Source organism: Akebia trifoliata, chromosome 3, assembly GCF_017979445.1.
Source record: "Akebia trifoliata isolate Shusen 1 chromosome 3, ASM1797944v1, whole genome shotgun sequence".
NCBI lineage: Eukaryota > Viridiplantae > Streptophyta > Magnoliopsida > Ranunculales > Lardizabalaceae > Akebia > Akebia trifoliata.
Window position 1 is genome coordinate 52994291 of NC_141377.1, and position 25927 is coordinate 53020217.

General features: G+C 32.6%; 1 protein-coding gene and 1 long non-coding RNA gene across 3 annotated transcripts; both read left to right on the forward strand.

Moving 5' to 3' along the window:
- Positions 1–15537: 15537 nt before the first annotated feature.
- LOC147407927 (zinc finger protein CO3-like) lies at positions 15538–20246 on the forward strand. Of its 2 annotated transcripts, none has more exons than XM_086436722.1 (4): positions 15538–15789; positions 18055–18555; positions 19677–19829; positions 19919–20246. In XM_086436722.1, exons 1-4 carry the CDS (start codon positions 15685–15687, stop codon positions 20006–20008), a joined length of 849 nt encoding a protein of 282 aa, XP_086292848.1. In that variant the 5' UTR covers positions 15538–15684; the 3' UTR covers positions 20009–20246. The 2 variants fall into 2 exon arrangements, with proteins under 2 accessions (XP_086292848.1, XP_086292849.1); XM_086436723.1 differs by lacking the exon at positions 15538–15789 and adding an exon at positions 15870–16464.
- On the forward strand, positions 16471–18030 carry LOC147407928 (uncharacterized). The gene is made up of 2 exons (XR_015176931.1): positions 16471–16973; positions 17080–18030. It is a non-coding gene; the product is annotated as an uncharacterized LOC147407928 (long non-coding RNA).
- Positions 20247–25927: the final 5681 nt, after the last annotated feature.

The following is a 25927-nucleotide window of genomic DNA, read 5'->3' on the forward strand; positions in this document are numbered from 1 at the left end:
AATTAGGAAAAATTAATTATGAAGGATCCGCTCCCTCTATTATCACTGCCACTCCTTATTTATTTGGTTGTTGTAGTTCGTATTCGTGCCTGTGGGGGCCATATGAATAATATAATGGCTATTCAAATCGCATAGTAATTAGTTCATATTCAATAAGAAGATCATTGTTAAAATAAATAAATAAAACAATCCATTATGATATTATTATTTTTTATCTAAAATAGTGGTTGAAATGATGAATGGGTTAAGTCATATCATAGGTTTAAAACTCAAAACTCCACTTGCATATCCAGCCAGCTGAGTCAAGTTGAAAACTCGCATGTCAGACAAAACAAATTAAATATACAAACTTATAACTATTTAAAGTTTTAATATTTTAAAATAAATAAACTTGTTTATTATTTTACCCACAGAGATTATATGTAGCCAAACAACTCAATGGAGTTTCTGACCTAACAAGTAAATTTTCAATCTAACTCAATCAATTTGATGAGTCGACTTGATAAGTTGGTTACACTGAGTTTTGGTGGGCATTCACCTTGAAATCCAACCACAACGAGTCGACTCCTTTGAATTTAAAACTATGGTTTTATGATGGTGTTTTCAAAGATAAGGGCTATCCGGTTACATGATATTAATATGATTTAGTCTACGAGTAGGAGTAAGAGCAATCAGTAAATATAGATTAACTCTTTAATAAAGTTTTTTGAATAAAAATGGTAGTAATAAAGGTTCGAAAGACTCTATTTTGACAATATCAATTGGGTTCAAAGCCTTATTAAGGAGTAGGAATTTGCTATAAAGAAATTTTTGTGCTAAGTTGATGAATCAATAAGATGTTGTTACGTGTATTAAAAAGCACTTAAAATCCGAAGTCCTAATCTTAGAAATTTTCCCTCCACTAACCAATCATTCTTGCTTTTTCCAATATACTTGATGTCATGCCATTAGTTCATCAACTTAACACATTAATTTCTTAACAGCAAATTCGTACTCTTCTTCTAATTTTGTCATATGAAGGAAAAATTAGTTACAGACGATTATTCCAAATAGGATACCCAATTGTAATCAATTTTCCCTCGACACAGCGTGTCTAAGATGCCTTAGTGATGGGAGCCTGACTATATTATCATTAGTGAGCTAGGCTTTCTCTAATACACGCAATAGATCATGCGTGGTTCTTACACGGTTGATGTGGCAAAGGCACAAAATCATAAATCTTTTTCCTTATATATCAAAAAAAAAAAAAAAAAGATCTAGGGATTTGTGCTCTTACCACGTCAATCGCTTACAAACTGAGTATGATTTACCGCATACAATTGATCATGACTCTTATCTTAAAGGTTGTCCAATAAATTATTATCATCATCAATTAAATAATAATATTTTCATGGGTTGATAGTAATGAGCAATCAATTAAGTAATATGTCACATTCTAGAGATATTTTTACCCCAATAAATTATTAACATGTTTTATATATTATTTTAATGATTGATAATACAAGGATTTGGTAATTAAATAATATGTTGCTTTCAATAGAGAAATTTTTCTCTCAATAAATTATTACCATGTTCTAAAATCTAAATAATAATATTTTTATTTTTACGGGTTGATGGTAATAGATTTGACTATCAACTAAATACTTTCAACAGAGATTTACCGGAAAAACCTAATTGTTGCATTTTTATTTAAAAAACTTCTTTTGATAATTATAAGGAAACCGTACTTTGTAATGTATCTTACCCATCAACCTTATTTTATTGAGTTCGTTACCCAGCAAACCCTTCTATTGGTGATGTGGACTAAAATTTAAAATTTATGGATTTAATTTGTTACTTAACATAGATTGGAGTGAATCTTAATCGTATCGATTTGTGACAACCAAAAGTATGATCTAATGCCAAATGGTTATAGAGGACAAAATTCCAAGGACTCAGGAAAAAAAAATCAAAAAATAATTTAATTTTTACTGTTGAATATTAATTTTAAATTTGGGAGTATGGAAATCATTTAATTTCAAATCCTCGGTCAAGTTCGAAACATAATTATTTTTTGAATTTTTTTTCTTTGGATCTAATTTTTAACATGAAATCGAGAATATTGTGACTTTAGATTTTCAATTTTTGATAATCCATATAGACTCAATGACCCTTAGTAAGATTTAAAATATTATTAAAATAGTCACAATAGTCTAACTCACCAATAAAATAAAGTAAGGGAGTTTTAGCAATAATAGTCTACCCGATAAATCTCTCCAATTTCAATAAAGAGATATTTGCAGTACCAAACAAAATATGACAAGACTTGTGTCATTGTCTAGGTTCAAATTAAATAATAGTATAGTTTACAATAACTACCATTTCTTCAAGTATCTAATAATCGAATATTCAATCTTAGGCTCTTAGCTTCCTCCCAACATTAAATACATCGTGAAATTAGTAAACTGAAAACCAATTCAGTCGGTTGGCCACCACTCAGAAAAAAGGCCAAACCCCCAAAATCAGACTAATCATATAATCACAATCATTTTTATCGATATTGTTGGTAGGTCTCCATTATCATCATGATCTTCTTCCTATTTCCTTATCATATTTGAGGTCACCAATATGAATTTTATTTTAACATAAATTCTACAAGTTATAGAAAACCACTTTCCTTACTTAAGTTAATTAGGAAATTTCATGACTCCAAAACTTTGTGGCATCCAAAAACATGATCCAATGGCACATGTAGAGTTCAATGGCTGTCCATTTTCAACACCCTGGATTGAGTCCAAATTTAAAAATTTTAATTTGAATATGTGTTCTTAGATGAAATCTATAGGACTACAGTTTTGGATTGCTAATTTGATAATCTATGTGGGCCCAATGACACTTGGTAAGATTTGAAATTAAACTAAGTTAGGCTAGCTAGTTAGACTCAAAAGTCATATTATCTGTGTGGGAGTCTTAAGTAGTATATTATGTTTACCTAGAACTTTTGTTTACGTGATGGTTAGTCTCTTTACATATTTGCAAGATTTACATCATAAAATAATAAAGAAATAAAATTTACACGTGACATCTTAGATAATACGAGGATATTTTTCTATCAAAATAATACCATAACTCCATTTATGTAGCATTTTTTTTATACTATGCATTGTCTGTCTCAAGCCCCAATAAAGGAATCAAGGTTAGGTCGATGGCTGGTCTAAATACTTTGCGACCTTCTAATAAGAATTTTAATCCGCGGATGATCCCATAAAGTCTTAGATACCTGCATCGTAATGGACCTCACTCTGAGGGGTCTTACCCCCTTTCATTTTCTCTATCTTTTGAGAAATCAAAGGGGATTAGGGTTGGGGTAGTGCTTGACTATAAGCTTGAAAGAATCCCTATTATTCAGGTTCAAGGGTGTGAACAATTACCGTTAGATTGGAATGATTCTCACTTGGTCTGATAGATTAGAGATTCGGGGTAAGTGGTTCAAACTACTTTATATGATTTATGGGTTATGTATGGGTTAGAGTTTAAACATGATTTTTTTTATGTACAAGGATGGTGGGAAAGCTAACTATTGTACGAAAAGTTGGGAAACTTGTAAGGTCAATATTGGATAGTTCGAGGGAAAATAGGTAATACTTCAAGAAGGTCGAATAGTTTTTCGGGAGGTCTAGAGAATGTCGAACTTCTAGACAAAGAGAATGGGAATAGGTTGGAGCTTGGGATATGAGAACTCAATGTTTGAAAGTGTGGGATGATGAGGGGGCCTCCTTTTTTATAATGCTGGCTAGATCAAACTTGGAGGCTTGTCTGGCCATGTCTTGAAGTTGAAGAGTGAATGTAAGAGGGTGCAAAGAGTGGGGGAAGTTGGCTTGTTAATCAGGACTGACCAGACTAGCCTTACATCAGTTTTGGCAGTCTAGTCAAATCTGATTGATTTGGCTAGGGGAGTTTATGGGAATGATGTTTGGGATTTAGATTGGGCTTAGGCTTGGACTTTTTAACTATTTTGGGTTTAGGGGGTTTTGAAAAGGTTTCGAGAGGGTTTAGGAAAGTTTAGAAAATTCCCGCGATTTACTGTAAGTTGGAGAATTGGAGCAAAGTTTTGTAGGAAGTGATTTAAGAGCTCAGGAAGGCTTAGGAAAGGTTCAAGAAGTTTTTTGGGGCTTCCAGAAATAATGGTTAATGGTTGGGGTTTGAGATTTTTGCAGAAGCTCTGTCTTGGGACTTCTTGGAATTTATCTTTGTTGTCGAAATGCTACGACATTTATACTTGAAAAGATACGTGTGCAATTTTAAGATGTCTATAATACCAAATCTAGGACTTTACAGCTCAAATAAAAAAGTTGTAACAACTCATCAATTTGCATGCACAATAGCAATGGGCTCGTACTTAAGTCAATAGTAATCTTAAGCAATAAATACTGAAGTTAAAAATCCATAAAATAAGTAAATGAATTCTATTTACACTTATATATGTTTGCCAATTGTAGAACATGTGATTCCAATATCATGATAATTCATTTGTTTGTATCAAATGCCAATCGCACAACATTACCACTAAGGTGTTTTGCTCATGCAAAGAAACACGTAGTGATTTCCTTGTTTAATCCATCTAATAATTGTCTCTTTTAAGTTAAATATATCTATCACATAATATTAACAAACCAAAGCATTTAATGTTGTTTACAAATGTAGGTCATAAGATGGTAATTTGATTAAAATTCATAAATACTATTCAGCCTTTTAGATTCTCATCTCATCCACATAATATCATAATTTTTTAATTCTCAACTTTTGCCTTGAGTCACATGTTTGGGATACACTACCATTCACCCAAAATTTCCTACTCTTCTAAATGGTTTTGATCTCTCTCATAGACGAGAATGTTCTAAAGAAACAGATTCACCTTTAATAATAGAAATTTTGACTTTAAACAAAGTGAATAGATGGACAAAAATTCATTGAGTCGAGCTCAAATCTTTTTGATAAACTTTTATTGTTATTTTATTTAAAATTATATTTCTATGTTACATCAATTAATGCAAGCATCATCAAGTTGTTTACTCAATAAGAAGGAAATACGCTTATTATACATTAGGCATAGTTAAAATTCTTTTAACCTTCACTTGCTTTAGGACCCATCAAATCTTCTGTCTCCCATTAATTTTCCTTTGAAACTTTGAAGGCTCTTTGACCTCAATGTAACTAAAAACACAAACAGAAAGAAATCTACAAGTGGATCTCACTTTCGACAGTTGCTTTTCTTCCATTTATGACATGTGACATTGATTGAAGTTCACCATTTTCTAACATAGATAGCACATCACTCTTTTTGAGTGATGTTAATGTGCTTTTAAGGAGTACTTTTATTCTTAACTACATAATGTTGGATCTGTGCTTCAGGTAGTTCTTTTTTCTTTTTCTTTTTCTTTTTCTTTTTTTTTTTCATTGAAAAGGACTTGTCAAAGGAACCTTTGAGATTGGGAAGAAGAAAGTTTAGTGAAAGATTTCGTCTAAAAACTTAGATCTATTTTTTTTTTCTTTTGAATTTGATCAGGAATAAGTAGAAGTTACGGTGCCAATAGAAGCTCTCTTTTATTTATTTATTTATTTTACTAGATTTATAATTTTTGGGTTGAGGATCTTATGAACCTAATCTCTGTTGTAAACAACTATTAAAATTGTTTGAAAGAGTGCTATAACATTTGGTAATGTTGAAGTCATAATTTGAGTCAAACCTTTATAATGTTTGAAGAGTTTGTTTTAATCTTTAGTCGGGGTGTAATAAATAATTTAAGAAATTGAGGTGTAGTAAGTAAAAATAGGGGTGCCAAGGACAGTTCTAAAAAAATGTTTTTAATATTTCAAGTTGATTTAGATATATTCTTCCATGTTTTGATAATCTTGGCGGCTCAAACCCTAACCCACTAGATTGAACCCTGATCTTGGGTCAGGTCTAGCATAGTTAGCTTTGATTTGATCTCAAGTTTAGAGAAAAATGACCAACTCAAATTGGGTTAAATTTAGGCATAATCTTAAGGCAATCCAATTTGTCCAAACCCGAACCTAATACAATTATAATTTAATATTATTTTCTTTTATCTTTATTTTTGGCACATTCACAATTCATATTTAAATATATACAGGGTGCCAACTATTTTGCCAACGTTTTGATCACTTATTTTGTCCTACATATTAGAAGTAGATCATCCTCACTACAAATCAGCCCATTTCGAAATTTCTAACTCCAAATTTATAAGTTGAAGAATTGTAGATTGTCTATTTTTTGTAAATCATTTTTAATAGGATTAGAAGTTTCAAAAGTCAGCCCATTCTGAAACTTTTAATCCATGTAGAACAAAACGTGTTATATATATATATGTGTGTGTGTGTTTTTTTATTTATCTACATGTCAAAATTAATGTGTGATTAATATTTTTTAATAATAATTTTTAAAATTTAATTGCTTTATTATTAGTGCTTTTGTTTATGTAATTAAATAAGGATCCATATGCCTTTTTTTTTGACCCACTAACCGTGTGGATATATGATACATCCCTATGTGAATCTTCATGCCCAAATTCATAGTGTTTTTTTAAAACTTGTATCCGCTAGATCTAATCTCTTGAAAAAGAATTTAAATCCAATGATTAGGATTCATTCTTAAGACAATGCTATAATCAATGGAATCACATCACCAAACTGATCTTTTGTGTGTAGCCTCACCAAGGGATGTACCAGATATCCAAACGATCAGTGGGTCCAAAAAAAATGTCATGTGGCATAAAATGGGATTCCACCTAACCTTGGTTAGGAAGGGGACACCTGACTGAATCCATATTCTATGTAATTTTATATTGAATAATGATTTTCTTACGCCCGTTCTGGCATACCCCCTTGACTTGGCATGGGTAAGAACCATAGATCTTTTTCTTTGAAATACACTCCTACACATATTTATGGGGATGTTCGGTTATATATCTCGAGAAAAAATATATGGTTCTAGCCCATATCACATCTAGTAGCATATGTCAGAGGGGAGGGGGATCAAAAAATCACGAGCCTTTTATATTGTAACACAATTATTGTAGCATAATGATGTCTTAACGCACCCCTTTGACACATGCCCCATCACAGGACTGTAGATCATTTGCCTTGGGCATAACCATAAATCTTTTTCTTGTGTATCCCAAAGCAAATGATCTACGATTATGTGATGGAGATGTTTGTGAGATGGGGGCGTCATATTATCCGGACTCAATATTGTATTACAACTTTATATATTTGTTTTGTTAAAAATTACAATTAATAAACACAAGTGGTTACTTTAGTTAATTGTCGTCATCTTCTTAACACGTGCGCTTAGGACACAAATTACCACCAACCCTCTTAAAGTTGATCCTTCGTTGATCACCAAGGAAGTATTCTACAATTCAACTCGAATTAATAATCAATTTTTTCATTTCATGGTATCACCCACAATTATCAGTTTCATGTTTTGTCTTGTAATAAAAATAATAATATTAATAATTTTTTTTGTGATCATTATTTTGATGATATATTTGTAAATATATTTTTATAGGTGACATTTAAGAAATGCAATTAGACAATAAAAATCATGATTTCAAATCTCATTGAGTCATCTTAGCCTTGTTCACTAACGGAATGGATTCACACCTTACCATCTCACTAGCAAACGAGATAATTTAGACGATATTTTAAAAATCTCGGTGAGTCCACTTGGATTTTGTATTTTTTTTAAAATTAAAATTATGATTTTCATGATTTAAATATTTACTATTTAAATAAAAATGATCTTATGACTACTGATCATATAATTTACCTTATTTTATAATATAAAAAACTTGATAATTATTTATATTATATACATTTTAATAAATAATTGTCAACTGAGTTAAATGATTTATTTCGTCCACGATAACTTGGTCTCATCCATGAACGAGATTTGAAACCATGAATTAACAATAAATCCTTATTTATTTATTTTTTTACCAAGATAAAATAGGAATCATATTTTAAAGATGATGTCATGTTATTATAGTTATTTTCGGTAGGTTTGGTTCAAGTCGAGCCAAACCAAACTAAATTATTACACCACTGTCATCCCAACAAACTTATTTTTATTTCTTTTTTGTGTGGTCCTTCTTCTCTATGTCATTAATGGTGAAGAACAAAAAATATTTCTCAAAAGCTCCATGTGAAATAAAAAATAGCAATTCTAACATGCCACATCATCGATTTACTTAAATCGTAGATTTTATTTCATCAATGGTGGAATGTGGGTGTATAATTAGGGAGTACGATAGGAAGTAATTATAACCCTAATTTACAAGTTGAAGAATTGTGAATCGTTTATTTTTATTGTTAGGTTATAATCACTCTTCATAGGATTAGAAGTTTTAAAATCAGCTGATTTTTTGTGAGGATTATCTCCTCCCATAAAGATCATCATCACAAAAAATTAGCTCATTCCAAAACTTGTTTGCCATGTAGAACAAAACATTGTCTAGAATATTGGTTACGAAACGTTGTCATATAAGTCTAGTTGGCTAGACTTACTAATTTAGTAAGATTTTAAATCTTACTAATTCCATTAAGATCACTTTGTAACATCTAAAAACATGATCAGATGCAATAAGGATGTAGAAGTTAAAATTCTATGAACTAAAAATAAAAAAGTTACTTTTCACAGTTTAAATTTAAATTTTAGGAGTTAGTAGTTATCTAATGTAAAAACTTTGAATCGAGCCTTCAAAATTATTTTTAATTGGAGTGTAATAAGTGAAAGTTGGGGTGCCAATACCCACTCTCTAAAATAAGGGCAAATATTGTTGGATGATCATTTGTGCTTATAAACGATTTAGATATCAATATAAGTAGTTCAATTAACTAGATATGATCGTGTACCATAACTAATTAGCAACAATGATTATAGATGTGGTCTATACTTACTCCTTATTGGTATAATATTAACATGTTAGTCATTATAATCAAATCAATCCATACTACTATATAACAAAGCTTATTTAAATAAAATTTTGATGAACAATTCAGATTTTTCAATTTCATTATTTTTTTTCTTTTTCAACAAGGCAAAGATGACAAAGTGGATTGAATTTTTGAAAATAGGAAATAAGTGTATTCTTAAATTGTGTAACCTATTAAGTGCATTGTCTAAACGTGAGAAAATTGGACTCAATAATCAACTTTTTTTTTTCTTTCATACGTGCCCTTACCATAAAATAAAATAAAAAATCATCTATGTTGCAACTTCAATGCTTGAGGTAAGCCATAGATGATATCGATGACCTACTAATTAATGTCAGATACATAGCTTCATGCGAATATGATCAAGAAAAATGTGACTTTTAGAGTCACCGTATTGTACGGTTGAGCTATTCCATTTGCTATCCACATCCATCAGTATCATTAACAATGTTAGTATTTAATTTTGTTTATACCTCCTTAGCACGATTAATTCTACGATTGTTGATTGCTACATATCTCTACCTATAAAATTATAATTATTTGGTATTTCCATGAAGCTCTCTTTTGTTTTTGTTTTTGTTTTTTTACTAGATTTATAATTTTTGGGTTGAGGACTTTATGAACCTAATCTTTGTAGTAAACAACAATTAAAATTATTTGAATGAGTGTTATAATATCTGGTAATGTTGAAATTATAATTTGAGCCAAATCTTTCTAATGTTTGAAGAGTGTGTTTTAATATTTAGTTGGGGAGTAATAAATGATTTAAGAAATTGAGGTGTAGTAAGTAAAAGTTGGGGTGCCAATGGCAGTTCTTAAAAAAATGTGCTTTTAATATTTCAGGTTGATTTGGATATATTCTTCCATGTTTTGGTAATCTTGGCGGCTCAAACGCAAACCCACTAACCCACTAAGTTGAACCCTGATCTTGGGTCAGGTCTAACATAGCTAGCTTCGATTTGGTCTCAAGTTTAGAGAAAAATAACCAAATTGAGTTGAATTCAGGCATAAGCTTAAGGCAATCCAATTTGTCCGAACCTGAACCTAATACAATTATAATTTAAAATTATTTTCTTTTATCTTTATTTCTTGCACATTCACAATTCATATTTAAATATATACAGTGTGCCAACTATTTTGCCAATGTTTTGACCAACACATTTTGTCCTACATATTAGAAGTTTTAGACTGGACTGATATTTTTTATGAAGATGACTTCTATGGTGAGTTGATCATCCTCACTAAAAATCAGCCCATTTCGAAACTTCTAACTCCACATTTATGAGTTGAAGAATCGTGGACTGTCTATTTTTGTAACTCACTTTTAATAGGATTAGAAGTTTCAAAAATCAGTCCATTCTGAAACTTTTAATCCATGTAGGACAAATCATGTTATACACATGTGTGTGTGTGTTGTTATTTATCTGTATGTCAAAATTAATGTGTGATTAATATTTTTTTAATAATTCTTTTTTAAAATTTAATTACTTTATTATTAGTGCTTTTGTCTATGTAATGAAATAAGGATCCATATGCCTTTTTTTTTTTTTGGACCCATCAGAAAATCACAATTATTGTAGCGTAATGATGTCATAACTCACCCCTCTATCACATGCCCCCATCATAGGACTGTTGATCATTTGTCTCGCACATAACTATAAATCTTGTTCTTATGTATCTCGAGGTAAATGATCTACGATCATGTGATGGGAATGTTTCTGGGATGGGGCCATCATATTATCAGGACTCAATATTGTGTTACGATTTTATATATTTGTTTTGTTAAAAATTATAATTAATAAACACAAGTGGTTACTTTAGTTAATTGTCGTCATCCTCTTAACGTGTGCGCTTAAGACACAAGTTAAAGTCGAATACTTCCTTGGTCACCAAGGAAGTATTCTACAATTCAACTTGAATTAATAATCATTTTTTATTTATGTCAGGGACATCAGTATCACCCACAATTATCAATTTCATGTTTTGTCTTGTAATAAAAATAATAATATTAATAATTTTTTTGTGATCATTATTTGATGATATATTTGTAAATAATTTTTTATAGGTGACATTTAAGAAATGCAATTAGACAATAACGGAATGGATTCACACTGCGTCATAGGTTTCACACCATCTCACGAGCAAACGAGATGATTCGGACGATATTTTAAAAATCTTGATGAAATCCATTAGGATTATATATATATATTATTAAAATTATAATTTTTATGATAAATATTTACTATTTAAATAAAAATGATCCTATGACTTATGATCATATAATTTACCTTATTTTATAATAATAAAACTTGATAATTATTTATATTAAATACATTTTAATAAATAATTGTCAACCTAGTTAAATGATTTATTTTGTCCATGGTAACTCGGTCGCATCCATCAACGAGATTTGAAACTATCAATTAACAATAAATCCTTATTTATTTATTTTTTTACCCAAAAAAACATAGGAATCATTTTTCAAAGAAGATGTCATGCTATCATAGTTATTTTGAGTAGGCTTGGTTCAAGTCGAGCCAAACCAAACTAAATTATTACACTATTGTCATCCCCACCAACTTAATATTATTTCCTTTTTGTGTGGTCCTTTTATTAATGGTGAAGAACAAAAAATATTTCTCAAAAGCTTCAAGTGAACTTTAAAAAAATAGCAATTTTAGCATGCCACGTCATCTATTACTCAAATCATAGATTTTGTTTCATCTATGGTAGAATGTGGGTGTATAATCACAGAGCAGAATAGGGAGTAGTTATAGGCCCAATTTACTAATTGAATAATCGTGAATCTTTCATTTTTATTGTTAGTTTGTAATCACTTTTGATAGGGTTAGAAGTTTTATAATCGACTGATTTTTTGTGAGGATGATCTTCTCATCATAGAGATCATCATCACAAAAAAAACAACCCATTTCGAAACTTTTTTGTCATATAAGACAAAATATTGTCTAGTATATTGTATACGAAACGCTATCATATATATATGAAAAAAATTGCATAATCCAAAAGGCCTAGTAAGGCCTGGACCGAATGAATGAAAACATGACACATGGTTTTAATTAACTTGAGGTTAACAAGATAAATTATGAGAGTTAACCGTGTTATCATTCTACCTCATTATAACTAATTCCTAAAAAACAGGGAGAAGGAAAGAGGTAGTTTTCTGAGTGATTTTATTTTCTCATAAGAACCCAAGTATAAGTCTAGTTGTCTAGGCTTAGTAATTTAGTAAGATTTTAAATCTCACTAATTTTGTTGAGATCATCTTGTAACATCTAAACACATGATTAGATGAGATAGGGATGTAAAAGTTAAAATTCTATGAACTTAAAATAAAAATGTTACTTTTCACCGGTTAAATTTAAATTTTAGGAGTTAATAGCCATCCAATTTCAAAACTTTGAATCGAGCCCTCAAAAAGTTATTTTTAATTGGAATGTAATAAGTGAAAGTTGGAGTGCCAATAGCCACTCTATAAAATATGGGCAAATATTGTTGGATGATCATTTGCGCTTATAAACCATCTAGATATCAATATAAGTAGTTCAATTAACTAGTTATGATCGTCTACCAAAACTAATTAGCAACAATGATTAAAGATGTGGTCTATACTTACTCCTTATTGGTATAATATTAGACCAACCACCTACAATGTAAAAAAGCATACTCAACATGTTAGTCATTATAATCAAATCAATCCATACTACTATATAACAAAGCTTATTTAGATAAAATTTTGATGAACAATTCAGATTTTTCAATTTCAAATTTTTTTTTCTCGACAAGGCTAAGGTGACAAAGTGGATTGCATTTTTGAACATGAGAAAATCGGACTTGGTAATCAACTTTTTTTCCATACGTGCCCTTACCATAAAATAAAATAAAAAATCATTTATGTTGCTGACTCCAATGCTTGAGGTAAGGCATAGATGATATCGATGACCTACTAATTAACGTAAGATAGATAGCTTCATGCAAATATGATCGAGGAAAATGTGACTTTTAGAGTCACCGTAGTGTACGGTTGAGCTATTGCATTAGCTTTCCACATCCATCATTATCTTTAACAATGTTAATATTTAATTTTGTTTATACCTCCTTAGCACAATTAATTCTACAATTGTTGATTGCTACATATCTCTACCTATAAAATTATAATTATTTGCTATTTCCAGGTGTCTACCTCATATAGTCAAGAAAACTATGGCAAGTGAGAAAGATTAAATATCATTCCATCAAGCCAATATTCAATAAATGGGCCCATTGTCCATTGTCCATTGTCCATATGTGCTTAACAGGGTTTCTTTCATGTATTTCTATATTTGCAACTTAAGATTTTAAAAAATTATCCCAACTACAACAAGTGGTTTCTATATTATAAATTTACTTATCCTAAGGTGACACATATATAATTGAGTATAAAATTAAAATTTTGTCCCAATTCCCTTGATTGGGGATCTAAATTGAAAAATATGTCCCATGCAATCACAAAACTAGGAGTGATAGAAAGATCTGATATAGTGAAAAAGAGTTTGAACAGACATTCAATAATAAACGACGTGTCACTGGACTGAAAGGATCACAGGAAAAATATTGTTTAGCCGACACCAAATTGTTGGCCTTGTGGATGATAATGAGTATCCCGACATTGGTGAGACTAAGTCTCCCTAGAGGCCCATGTTGAACCCGTAATCCTGTGTTGTAATTTAATCCAAAGGCTATGTTCAGTTTCGAACCCATGACCAAGGGGAGCAAACTGTTGTCACTACGTCTTACCGCCGAACCACACCTTGACACGTTTTTCTTGTATTACTAATTACTATTAAAACATCTTTCTATGTTAAATTATAAAAATTACATTTCATGGCTATTATACCACAATATGTACCATCTCATCAGCATCTGAAGTATTAAGGACTGCCAACCAACTAATTAATGTAAATGCATACACAATTTTGTTGCTTTATCGATGGATTGCAATATTTGCCCAAACAAAAAAAAAAAAAAAAAAATTGAGTCCAACCTTTCTTATCTCACCTCACATACAACATATTAATCCATTCAGAGACTTTTGTCACTCACTCCTTATCATATATATATATATATAGAGAGAGAGAGAGAGAGAGAAATACGTATAGCTCGGTTGGTTTGACATGTTGCAAGGCAATCTTGGGGTTGCCACTTAAATTTTGGTGTCGAATCATTTCTATTCTGACTTATATTGAAAATGTGTATGTTTAGATATAGAGACATGATAAATCGACACAATAAATAATACGTGATCAGTATGCGGCCGACATGGCAAGAGCACGGAACCATAGATCTTTTTTCTTGGGGATGCATAAGGAAAAAAGATTTTCAGCTCCTTATCATTACCATGTCAGTCACGTTTTATTTACCGCGTCGATTTATCATAAGTCTTAGATATATGGCAGACAATCTTTATCAATGTGGACAAAAACCATGGTTTTCAAAATGAATTTATTGTCTTTTATCTATACCCACTGAGATAATTACTTTCTTTAACTGTTGTAAGTGGACCAATAGATATTCAATCACAAAATTTTATTCTATATTAAATATAATATTTAAATTATTAAAAATTAGTTATTTTGTATCAAAATATCTTGTGAGTTATCTCAAATCCAAATAGGATAATGTGATGTACAATTTACTTGAACTCCTTCACTTGATTACCTTTGAAAGTTTTAAAATTATGGTAAGATCACTTCACTTACAATGTGCTTTAACTTTTTCAATGAGATAGGTTTCATTTATAAAATATAATGATTTGAAAAATATCATGTTAGAGTAACATTGAAATTGACATTGTCTCATGCATTGGTATGCATAAGATCATAGAGGCTTCTCATGCATATCTTGATGAAAAGTATTTATGATTCCGTACATGCATCCACATCAATAATGTGTGAAATGATATTAATTTTAATGTTATTTCAACATTTAAAAAAAAAATTATATACAATTGAGAGGCTTGGGTATCATAATTTGAAAAAATTGTCTTCAATTAAGATGACCCACCTTAGTCATCCTTTTATCACTTATGAAACATCGTTAACATAATCATCAATATCGTCTCTTCTTCTTATTTCTTTCTGGTTTATGGATCAGTTGAAAAGTAAGATTCTTTTAATCTCACATACAAGTCATTTTGGTATTGTTCGTGAACAAGATAAGATGCGAGATTGAAAATGACTTAAAATATGCTCATTACATACATGGGTGTATAGTGATTGAGTATCTCATACGAACGAATGTATCTATAAATTATAAAATTAAAATATGAAAAAAAAGTACGAAAAGATGGAAGAGATACGAGACCAGTAGACATGAGGACATCCACACACATATCAGGAACCATGATTGTTACTTTTGTCCTTACTAAGACTTTAGAAATACACAAAAGCTTTATTAGCTTTAATATAAACTCTTTTTCTAGAAACCAACAGCGACGGGTACAGAGACTGAGAGAAAAACAAACCAACCAAACTGATGAGAGATGCTCTGCTACTTCGTTTTCTCTGCTCTCCTGTGTGTATAATAACGACAGCAAAAGAGAGAGAGAGAGAGAGTGACCTCCATTAAATCTCTATTTAAACTCTGTTGTGTGTGTGTGAGAGGGAGAGAGACGCGGAGAGGGATAGAGAAATGTATGCAGAGACAGGTCTTCTGTTCCCTTATTTTCAGAGTTTCTCACAAGAGTTTCAACAAATTGAGGAGTTTTCTCGATACCAGAAAACCAATGTTTCGAATGTAAATTCTTTATCTCTCTCTCTCTTTTATGTTTCTTCGATTGATCTGCATTTCAAATGTTATCTCAATTTGACTCTTTTTCAGTTTTTTCTTTTTGCGCATTAGTGTTAGGGTTTCTGTTTTAATTTTATTTTTTCCTTCACTGATGCTGCTTCCTCTGTTTTTCTGCCGTGTCTCAGATGCAAATCCCGGTCTTTCAAAAAAAAAAAAATCCAATTATATGTTGTGGCTTAATTCGAATTTACAGCCTGTAGATGGGAATCTCCTTTAATTCAAGCTTTTTTAAGTTTTAATTACTGGATCTAAATTATAAAAAAAAATCCCGAAAAAGAGAAGGATTAACGGATATTTTGTTTCTCCTCCGTTTTCTTTAACGGGATCCAGAAAGGCTTAATTGACAGAAAAATTAGCGTCGAATTTCTGATGTGAACTCGTCTTCGATGATTCGTTTTTCTCCGCACTTAAAGAGATCAAAGAATAAAAAAAAGTTCCTTTTTTAAACTTTTTATTTATTTATTTTTTATCCTTTGTTCGATCTGAGAGCTCATTTTGGGAAAGAAAGAAAAAAACCCTAAGCTGCGGTGAAAGAGGAAATCTGTCGGTCTTTGCTTGCAAAAGTCATGAGTATTGATTGACCTTCACAAGAGACACGTTTCTTCCATTACTGGAATTTAGGTATATTTTGAACAAAATTGGAATAATTTAGTAGTATTGTCTAGCTTGGGAGATCTTTGTAAATTGCAAGATGATGGGTTTTTTTTTTTTTTTTTTCTGTGGGGATGCCTTTGATGTTAAATGAAAAATAAATAAATAAACCCAAGTAGTTTTCAGAATTTTGCAGCTTTCATATTTTATTTTTCTTCATTGTTATTTCGTTCCAAATAAGAAGCTAAATGCTATATGTTCAAAGAATTATCAAACCCGAAATTGAAGATTTCTATCCTTATTTTTTACTCAGTAGTTATAGTAAAGTTGATGTATTCTTCATGCAACTTGTTAGTTAATGCTTTCTGCCATTCAACTCCCATTTTTCTCCTTGATTTACTTATGCCTAATTCTCAAAGATGGGTTCAATTAAGAATTTTGTGATTTGTAATTTTTAAATTGTGTGCATCGAACTAACCAGTTATGGGTTCAATCTCCTGAGTTCAGTCCTTGATTACTTGAGCTTGAATGTTAAACAGGTAAATTATTAACCTGAACTCAATGAAATTGTTGTTGCCTGATTATGATTGACTTTGTTATTTCTCAGTGCTTACTAATGATAAATCTTTTGTCTTATGGAACAAGGAACCTCCAAGGGCACGTATAGCAAACAACAAAACCTTATTCCAAAGATTTGGGGTCAGCTAAACGAATCTTGTTCCTCCATTTCACTCAGTCCTAAGCCAAGTCCACATGTTTGCTACTCAAAGATAAAATTATTAAGAAAACTTAATATCACCTTTTCCCTAGGTTGCTCCTGTTACTTGTATGCCATTTATTTATATTTTCTTATATTTCCGTTTGTCTAGAATGTATTTCCTTATCTTATGATAGAGGAAATTTTGTCATCAAATGATGGGGTATATTTATTGATGAAGATGTGTTATACTTACATGTTTGCCCATGTGATCCCAACCTGGACCATCTGAATGTTAGCTCAGCCCTCATATCGAGCACAATCAGGTGATTTTGCCACCTTAATTTCATGATTCTAAGTTCCAAAATCAAATCAATTTGTTTTCATCACTCCAATTTCAGATTGCTGCCCATATCCTTTTTGGCTGTCAGAAGAAGGGTCTTGATCAGGTGGTTAGGCATTCCAAATATTGCATTTCTCCAGATCTCTCCAATCCATCTAGCAGTTCCCACTTCATGGTCAATGGCCAAGTCTATGGCATCCGCATCCCTAACAATCTGCACCTAGGCCTTTTACTTCCTCTTATAACTTTGTTTTGTACCATTAATATAGATGGTGACATGTGTCCAGTTAGAGACTTAGAGTCACACCCCTTTAAGGTCTTTGAGCTCAAGTTGAATGGAAGAATAGGGTTATATAGTTTATTATATGTTCAGCAACACAAGCTTTGATAACTGTATCTATCTTTCCAGTTCACTGATGGGTTCATTTCTATTTGGTAACAAGTTGTATCTTGTTTCTTTTCACGAATTATGCATTTTGTGTTGCTATCACGTGTATGTGCGTGTGCGTGTGCATGAGAAATATCTTCTGTTTTGATACCATAGATCTTATTTGAAGATATTGGTTTTCTTCCTATCTAGAGCAACTTTGTTCAGACCTTCACCATATCCGAGTACGACATGGGAGGAGATCTATTCAACGCTCCAGAGCCCATCATTGAAGAACCAATGATGGGCCTTGATCCCTTGGCAGCCGCCATTTCTATGATTTCTTGTGGAGAAGATGTCATATCACCCCAAACAATGAAGGTTGCTGACATCGACTCGATTCAAAATGGGCAACTGCTTAGAGAGGTCTTCTATGAATGTGAGAAGGATCTCTTAGAAGACTCTGCCATAGAAGAACTATTTTCTGAGATCCAAGATGTCAAGGTTCCTGATTTATATATGGAGAACACAATTGCAGAGAAAGATGGGTTGATTTTTGAGGGTTCAATCCAGAAAAGTGTTAGTTCTGAGTGCTTGAGCTCAATGGAGTGGATACATGGGGGTGCAGCAAGACCAAACTTTCTTGATTTTCAGGGTGTGGACTTTGAAGATGCTAATGGGCTGCGGAGAGCATTCAGTGACAGTGACATACAGGTCAGAATTATGTAGTGTCATGCTTCTTATTTTCTTTTTGTTTTATTTCCAATCTATGACCCCTGGTTTTCCAGGAAATCATAGAATGAAAATCATAGAATGAAGAAAATCTGTTTTTTCACTAGAGAATTATTTTTCTTGCACTCATCACTTACGTAAAGAAATGAAGGAAATACCAAATAGCCATTGCATAGGACTGCCCTAACTCTTCCCCTGCATGTGATCTAATGGAGACAAAGTAATTCTTTCTTAAAGTCTGATCAATATTCAGAACTGTATAGTTGGGTTGAAAATTTGCTTTAGGTTTGACCAATTGAATGTTCTAGTAAACCGGCCATCTTGTCCATGTGAAGGTTACGTAGACGTGTCTCTTCATTCCTATTTTTGTTGGGGAAATGGAGCATCCTCTTTCTGGTAATATTAGGGGACATCGTCATTTGAAGGAACCAAGGTTTTAAGTGTAAGAGAAGTCAATGCTGCCTTTCTGAACATTCAGTGGTATGCGACATGATTTCCAGTGTTCTCTTGGCACAGGACTTGGACTCATAGCTTAGCTTAGTTGGTTGACATATTGCAATACAACTTTGAGTTCATTTGGTTCAAGACCAGCTTACCATCCCAAATGCATATATATATATATATATGACCTTATCTTGCCACTTAAAGTTTTTTTTTTGGCTTTATTAGCTTTTCCGACATGACATGAAACTTTATGAGACCTAAACACTGAGCCATACATGTGGTAGAATCAGTTTTCACTATTTTTTTTTCTCAAATGAATTAACATTAAGAGTGTGGTTCCTTTACCATAGTAAATTGGGTGGCTATCCATCTGCAAGTTTCTTTCATGTGCCACAAGTTACAATAGTACCATCATGAAGATCTGTTGTGCCGAAATAGAACTTCTAGAGGGGTTTTATCTGGGCACCTTGACACTAAGACTCATGCCTCCTATCAAGGTAACACTGCTGATTTCAATGAATTTATATTAGTGATGATGATGACCTTTAAGCATTTAATACGTTTGCATCAACAGTATACATACTGAGAGGTGTTTAGATGTGTCTTGCCATTTCCACAGGATGTGGGGGTGGGTCATTGATTTTGAGTTTTCCTGACAGACTCTTAGCAATGGCAATGGTAATACCAACCTCATTCCTTCTCCCTGTGAAAGACCGTTAACAATTGGCATCTACACCATCGAAGAACGCAAAGAAAAGCTTTCCCGATACAGGAAAAAGAAGACTAAGAGGAACTTTGGCCAGAAAGTTAAGGTAAATTACCATTTAAGAGCTTTTCATTAAAATAAAAACATGGATATATTGGTCGGATTCATAATGCATTTAACGGTGGCTTCTTTCAGTATGCCTGCAGGAAAGCTTTGGCAGATAATCAACCAAGGGTCCGAGGAAGGTTTGCTAAGACCGAAGAATGTGAGGTTTCCAAGAAGTAGATTATGCTACAATTTCAGTAAGAAGATAGGTATAAGTAGCTCTAATGAAGTTCTGCAGAACTAGTTGATCTCTTTGGCTGTAATAATATACGTTGTCCATCCAGTAATGTTGTATATAAGCATCTGAAATAAAGGGGAGCTCAGATATGCTAGTTGTTCCTTCGTTACATGTAAAATGAGGTTGTAGATTTCCGATCTATCTTAATAATTCTGCTTGATGCAAGGTATGTTCATGAAATGGTTTCTTTGCCTCGGCAAATCCAGATTTGATTCCTTCCCTATCCTTTTATCTCCATTTAAGGGAGAGATGAGGAAGATTAAAAAACTGCTCTTGTTTCGATCATAATTCTCCTAAACAAGTAATCAGCTATTTCATTGTTGATTTGTCACGCTGATGGGCATCATACGCTTTGTATAGTAAGAATGCCTGGCATTAGGGCCACCCAATTTCAATGGGTCATGAGAGATTCTGGTCTGAGTTGACCAACACCAGCTATTGAATTCCTCTTAAACCAGTTGTTTCTTAAGAGGTTGGACTATTTATCTGTTATAAGTCAATCGCACATCTTCGATTTCTCTGGCCATTGTTTATGTTTCTACATTTGGCTGAAACATGGTGCATAAGCAGTATAACACTAATGGAATTGGGATCTGTTTGTTTGCTGGGAAAATCTTTAGTGTGTTTTTGTAGCACATGGAAAATTGAATTCTGAAGGGAAAATTATATTGATTGGGCCACAGTCAATGTTTCAATCTCAAATTTTGTCACGTGTCACTCCCCATGGATCAATAATTTTTGTCACAATTTCACAGGAAAGTCACATTTTCTAGTGATTCAGGTTCCCACTTCCCAGAATTCAAGTAAACATAGTATGTTATCGCGTGGCAAAATAATTTATGAGAAAATGCAATTGACGGTGTATGAAAACATTTTAATGACCGAACCTCAAGAAAATGATTTCCTCTCATCAGGATGGTAAGTCTTAATGTTTTATGGTTCTACAATTACCGCACCCGTTCCTAGGTAGATGAAATATAACCGATATGCTCTTGAAAATAAGAAATTAGCAAGACAAATCAAGTTTCTTGTGATGAGAACGGGGTGTAAGAAAATAATTGAAATTAAGTTCTTTTGTCCCATGAAAATAAAAAAAAACATTCATAATGTTGAACTTCAGCATATTGTTGGATAATCTGAATTCTCTTGTAGATTATGTGAAATCAAAATGGATGTAAAAATTACGATGGAAAAATTGAAGGAACAGATTCTGAGTTCTCTGAAGATTCCATAATGGCACGGTGTGAAAGGCTGCAATATGACACACAAAAAATACCTAATATACTTAGATGATTTGTACATAAAATTAAGCCAAGACTCTGATTGGCTAAAATCAACCAGCCCAACAGCTGCTGCTGGGTACCACCACCTCTGCCAAGTCGTGCACCCTCTTCCTTTGCTCCCTAAGAGGGAATCCAAAGTCTGAGGCCTCTGCTTAGGCACCACTTTTGCCTGTTGTTGCTGTTGAACATAACAAATCCCATAAGCATTGATAATGATCATGAGTAGAGGGTGGCATGAACCTATGTTTCGAAATGTGTTCAGGGAGAAGCTCTCAAAGGCGTTGGGGAAAGACCATTTTCCCTCAAAGCCTGATGCATTATTCAAAGGGAGGCGTGCATGCCTTTTAACCAAGCCCTACGACTTGCAAGCATGCATTGTATTTGTTGTTTTATTATTTTTTTTTGGTTCTTTTTTTAACTAATTTATCCCTCTTATAACATTTTATTTACATAAGACCCTTAACCATATGTATTACGTCTTCTGTTTCAGCCTTAATCTCCACTAGCCATGGTTGATTAGCAACTTCAGCAATCCATGGCTCTTTTTTCCTTCATCTTCCATTCTTTTTTCTATTTCTTTATTTCTCTTTATGACGTTTTCCACTTCTGTATCTGGTCTTAAAGTAGCACTATATTTTTTTCTTTTTAAGCTATAGTGGTTTTTACACTTAAAATGTTGGATTTATATATATTTTTATTTTTTGGATAGGATATAGGTCTAAGTGTGAAGGTGGAGTTTTAATCCCAGGTGTGTGGCACAGTAACTCATCCAGAAAGTAGGATGTATGAAACTAAAGCCATTAGAGAATGGGACCCATAGAGAGCCATCTACCTAACCTAATCTAGTTTCTATCATCTTTTTATCTTGATCCAAAGAGCTTGGATTAGGGACTTAAAGCTAAGGCTCCTCCACTCACTAATATATGAAGTCCTTACTGCCCAATATATAAAACAAGCATGAAACAACTAGAACTTATCTTAAGATTGATTCATCAAATTCTAGCATAAATGGTGCAAGGGTTCATCTTTAGCCTTAATCCATTGGAGTTGGACAAACCATGGAGAGAACTCCTTAAATATTAAATAAATTAAGAGGATATGAAACTAAATAACAACAAAGTAAAACTTTCTCTAAGTTTCTTCACTCTCTAATGGAGGAAAATTTAACCTAAGGTCATAGCATGAAAAAGAAGATAGAAGAAAACATTTGTATTCATGTAGAAATAAGGTTACACCCTCTTCTCTCACTCTCACTAATTACAAAAACTATAGAAAATAAACATATTCTAATTGGAGAAGAAGATAAAGGAACTCCAAGGCTCAAGGCATGAGAGCGTGGGCTCTTTCTACAATAAGCAAGGGTCCTATTTATATAAACAAGTCAGGTTCTAGAAGGATTCTTTTTGAGACACCATCACGAATTGATTGCTTCATACATACATAAATGCTTCGCACAATTTTAGGGCCACCTTTTTCATTTTTACTGTGCCGCAAGCAAAGCTCATTGTGGTGCAATGAAGTTAGCCTGGAAATGCTTGGATTTTGGTTGGGGTTCTTTTCTTATTTGCAAAGCAAAATCGTTTTGATGATTTGAGAGTTCAATTTTGTATTTCTAATCTTTGACCCGGAACATTTGAACATCCACATCATCAATTTTCCGACAAACATACAATTTCGTGCAATTATACCTAATTAATATAATAAATCATGCAAGGATATGAGACATAAACATGATAATCACTAATAATGGTAAAATTAGGCTTAAACCATGATAAGTGTCTGGGAAAAATGCATATAAATCAGTGTTTTGAGATAATATACTCAAAATTAAAAAATAAATAAATAAATAAAATTGATAACACCTCCTTTACAAGTGAAGTCTTCCCTCCCATAACCTACATTTATTCCATTACTTGAGAAAGAACTAGAGATCCCTACTAGAATGTTCCTCTAATGGTTCTACACATCCAAAGAAGTCTCATAGAAGATTTATATTCGGGGGTTCATGGGACATATGTAAAAACAATGGTTTTTCAAAATATGGGTTAGAGGTTTTGGATTGAGTTGATTTTTTGCGATGATGGTCACTATGATGAGAAGATCATCCTCACAAAAAATCAGCTCAATCTGAAACTTTTAAATCCATCAAAAGTGATTTACAAATTATTGATAAAAAATCGGTGATCCACATTCTAAATCACTTTTAATGGGGTTAGAAGTTTTAGATTATACTGGTTTTTTTTTTCCAGATGATTTTCCCATCATAAAGATCATCCTCACAAAAAATCAGCTCAATCCAAAACTTCTAACCCATATTTTGAAAATTTATTAATATTACATTGTTTTTACATATGTTCTTTCATATGTCCCTTGATCTGTTCCCTTTATATTCAATGGACTTTTACCATAGACTTGACCTATGAGAAGACATAATCAAATCATTGCTAGAGATCATAAATTCGGCATTTTCCTTGCAAATGAAAGATGCACCAATGATGTTATATAATTTTACATTTTCATTTAGAAAACATTTTCCTTACTAACATTCTAAGATTATGAGCATTACCAAGGTTTGTTTTGCTGAAAAGGATTACCATATTAGCAATCCAAGATCACAGGAAAATTTATATATATATATATATATAGGGTCCCGTTCAGCAACAAACATTTTGGCAAAACATTTTTCAAAACATGGGTTAGAGGTTTTGAAATGGGCTGATTTTTGGTGAGGATGATCTCTATGGTGAGGAGATCATCCTCACCAAAAATCAGCCCATTCCAAAACTTCTAGCCCCAGTTTACAAGTTGAAAACTTTTGAACCGTCCATTTTTTGTAAATCATTTTTGATGGGGTTAGAAGTTTTGGAATGGGCTGATTTTTGGTGATGATGATCTCCTCACCATAGAGATCATCCTCACCAAAAATCAGCCCATTTCAAAACCTCTAACCTATGTTTTGAAAAATGTTTTGCCAAAATGTTTGTTACTGAACATTTCCCATATATATATATATAGGGTGGCGTTCAAGGGCCAACTTTTTAGCAAACTTTTTGGCAAAACATTTTTCAAAACATGGGTTAGAGGTTTTGGAATGGGCTGATTTTTGGTGAGGATGATCTCTACGGTGAGGAGATCATCCTCACCAAAAATCAGCCCATTCCAAAACTTCTAACCCATGTTTACAAGTTGAAAAATCGTGGACCGTCCATTTTTTATAAACTATTTTTGATGGGGTTAGAAGTTTTGGAATGGGCTGATTTTTGGTGATGATGATCTCCTCACCGTAAAGATCATCCTCACCAAAAATCAGCCCATTCCAAAACCTCTAACCCATGTTTTGAAAAATGTTTTGCCAAAAAGTTTGCTAAAAAGTTGGCCCTTGAACGCCCCCCATATATATATATATATGGGGGGCGGTTCAAGGGCCATATGAGAAAATATATGAAAAAACTTTCATTTTTGCAAGGATGGTCATTATGATGAAAAGATCATCCTCGCAAAAAATCAGCTCAATCAGAAACTTCTAAATCCATCAAAAGTGATTTACAAATTAGTGATAAAAATTGATAAAAAATCGACGGTCCACATTCTAAATCACTTTTAATGGGATTAGAAGTTTCAGATTGGGCTGATTTTTTTTTTTTTTTTGATGATCTTCCCATCATAGAGATCATCCTCACAAAAAATCAGCTCAATCCAAAATTTCTAACCCATATTTTAAAATTTTATTAAAAACGAAAGTTTTTACATATGTTTTTTCACTTCAAATCAAGTGTACCTGTCTTCGTCAAGAGGGCGTTGCAGCACACGCGAACGAGAGTTGCAGTCGCGAGCGAGAGAGAGTGAGAGAGAGGGTCAAGAGGTAGTTGCAGACGAGCGAGAGCAAATGAGAGAAGAAGACGAGAGAAAGAGAGAGGGTCGATTTGTTCGAAGGTGAAGAAGACAGAGAAACACGTCTCTGTAATGTTCTTTTGGGATTTTAATTAGTTAGGGAGGTAATAATAAATATCAATTTATTTAAGGATGACGCTGTAACATATGCATTACTTTATAACTTAAGCGCACATTCGGCTCTCCTTCAATCTACGACGTCCGTTGGCGTCTTATCCAACAGCCTGAAGATGTTTGCCAATCCGTTCGCCAAAAAATTAGCCAGCGAACGACCCCCATATATATATATGGGAAATGTTCAGCAACAAACATTTTGACAAACATTTTTCAAAACATGGGTTAGAGGTTTTGGAATGGGCTGATTTTTTGTGAGGATGATCTCTACGGTGAGGAGATCATTATCACCAAAAATCAGCTCATTCCAAAACTTCTAACCCCATCAAAAATAGTCTATAAAAAATGGACGATCCACGATTTTTCAACTTGTAAACTAGGGCTAGAAGTTTTGGAATGGGCTGATTTTTGGTGAGGATGATCTCCTCACCGTAGAGATCATCCTCACCAAAAATCAGCCCATTCCAAAACCTCTAACCCATGTTTTGCCAAAATGTTTGTTGTTGAACGGGACCCTATATATATATATATATATATATATGGGTCGCGTTATTATGACCCCCATTACGACCC

Excerpts from the sequence above, each read along its gene's own strand:
- LOC147407927 (XM_086436722.1), top strand. The coding sequence starts at position 15,685 with ATGTATGCAGAGACAGGTCTTCTGTTCCCTTATTTTCAGAGTTTCTCA. Across the intron at positions 15,790-18,054 it reads AGAAAACCAATGTTTCGAAT|AGCAACTTTGTTCAGACCTT; the intron begins GTAAATTCTTTA and ends CTTCCTATCTAG. Across the intron at positions 18,556-19,676 it reads TCAGTGACAGTGACATACAG|ACTCTTAGCAATGGCAATGG; the intron begins GTCAGAATTATG and ends TTTTCCTGACAG.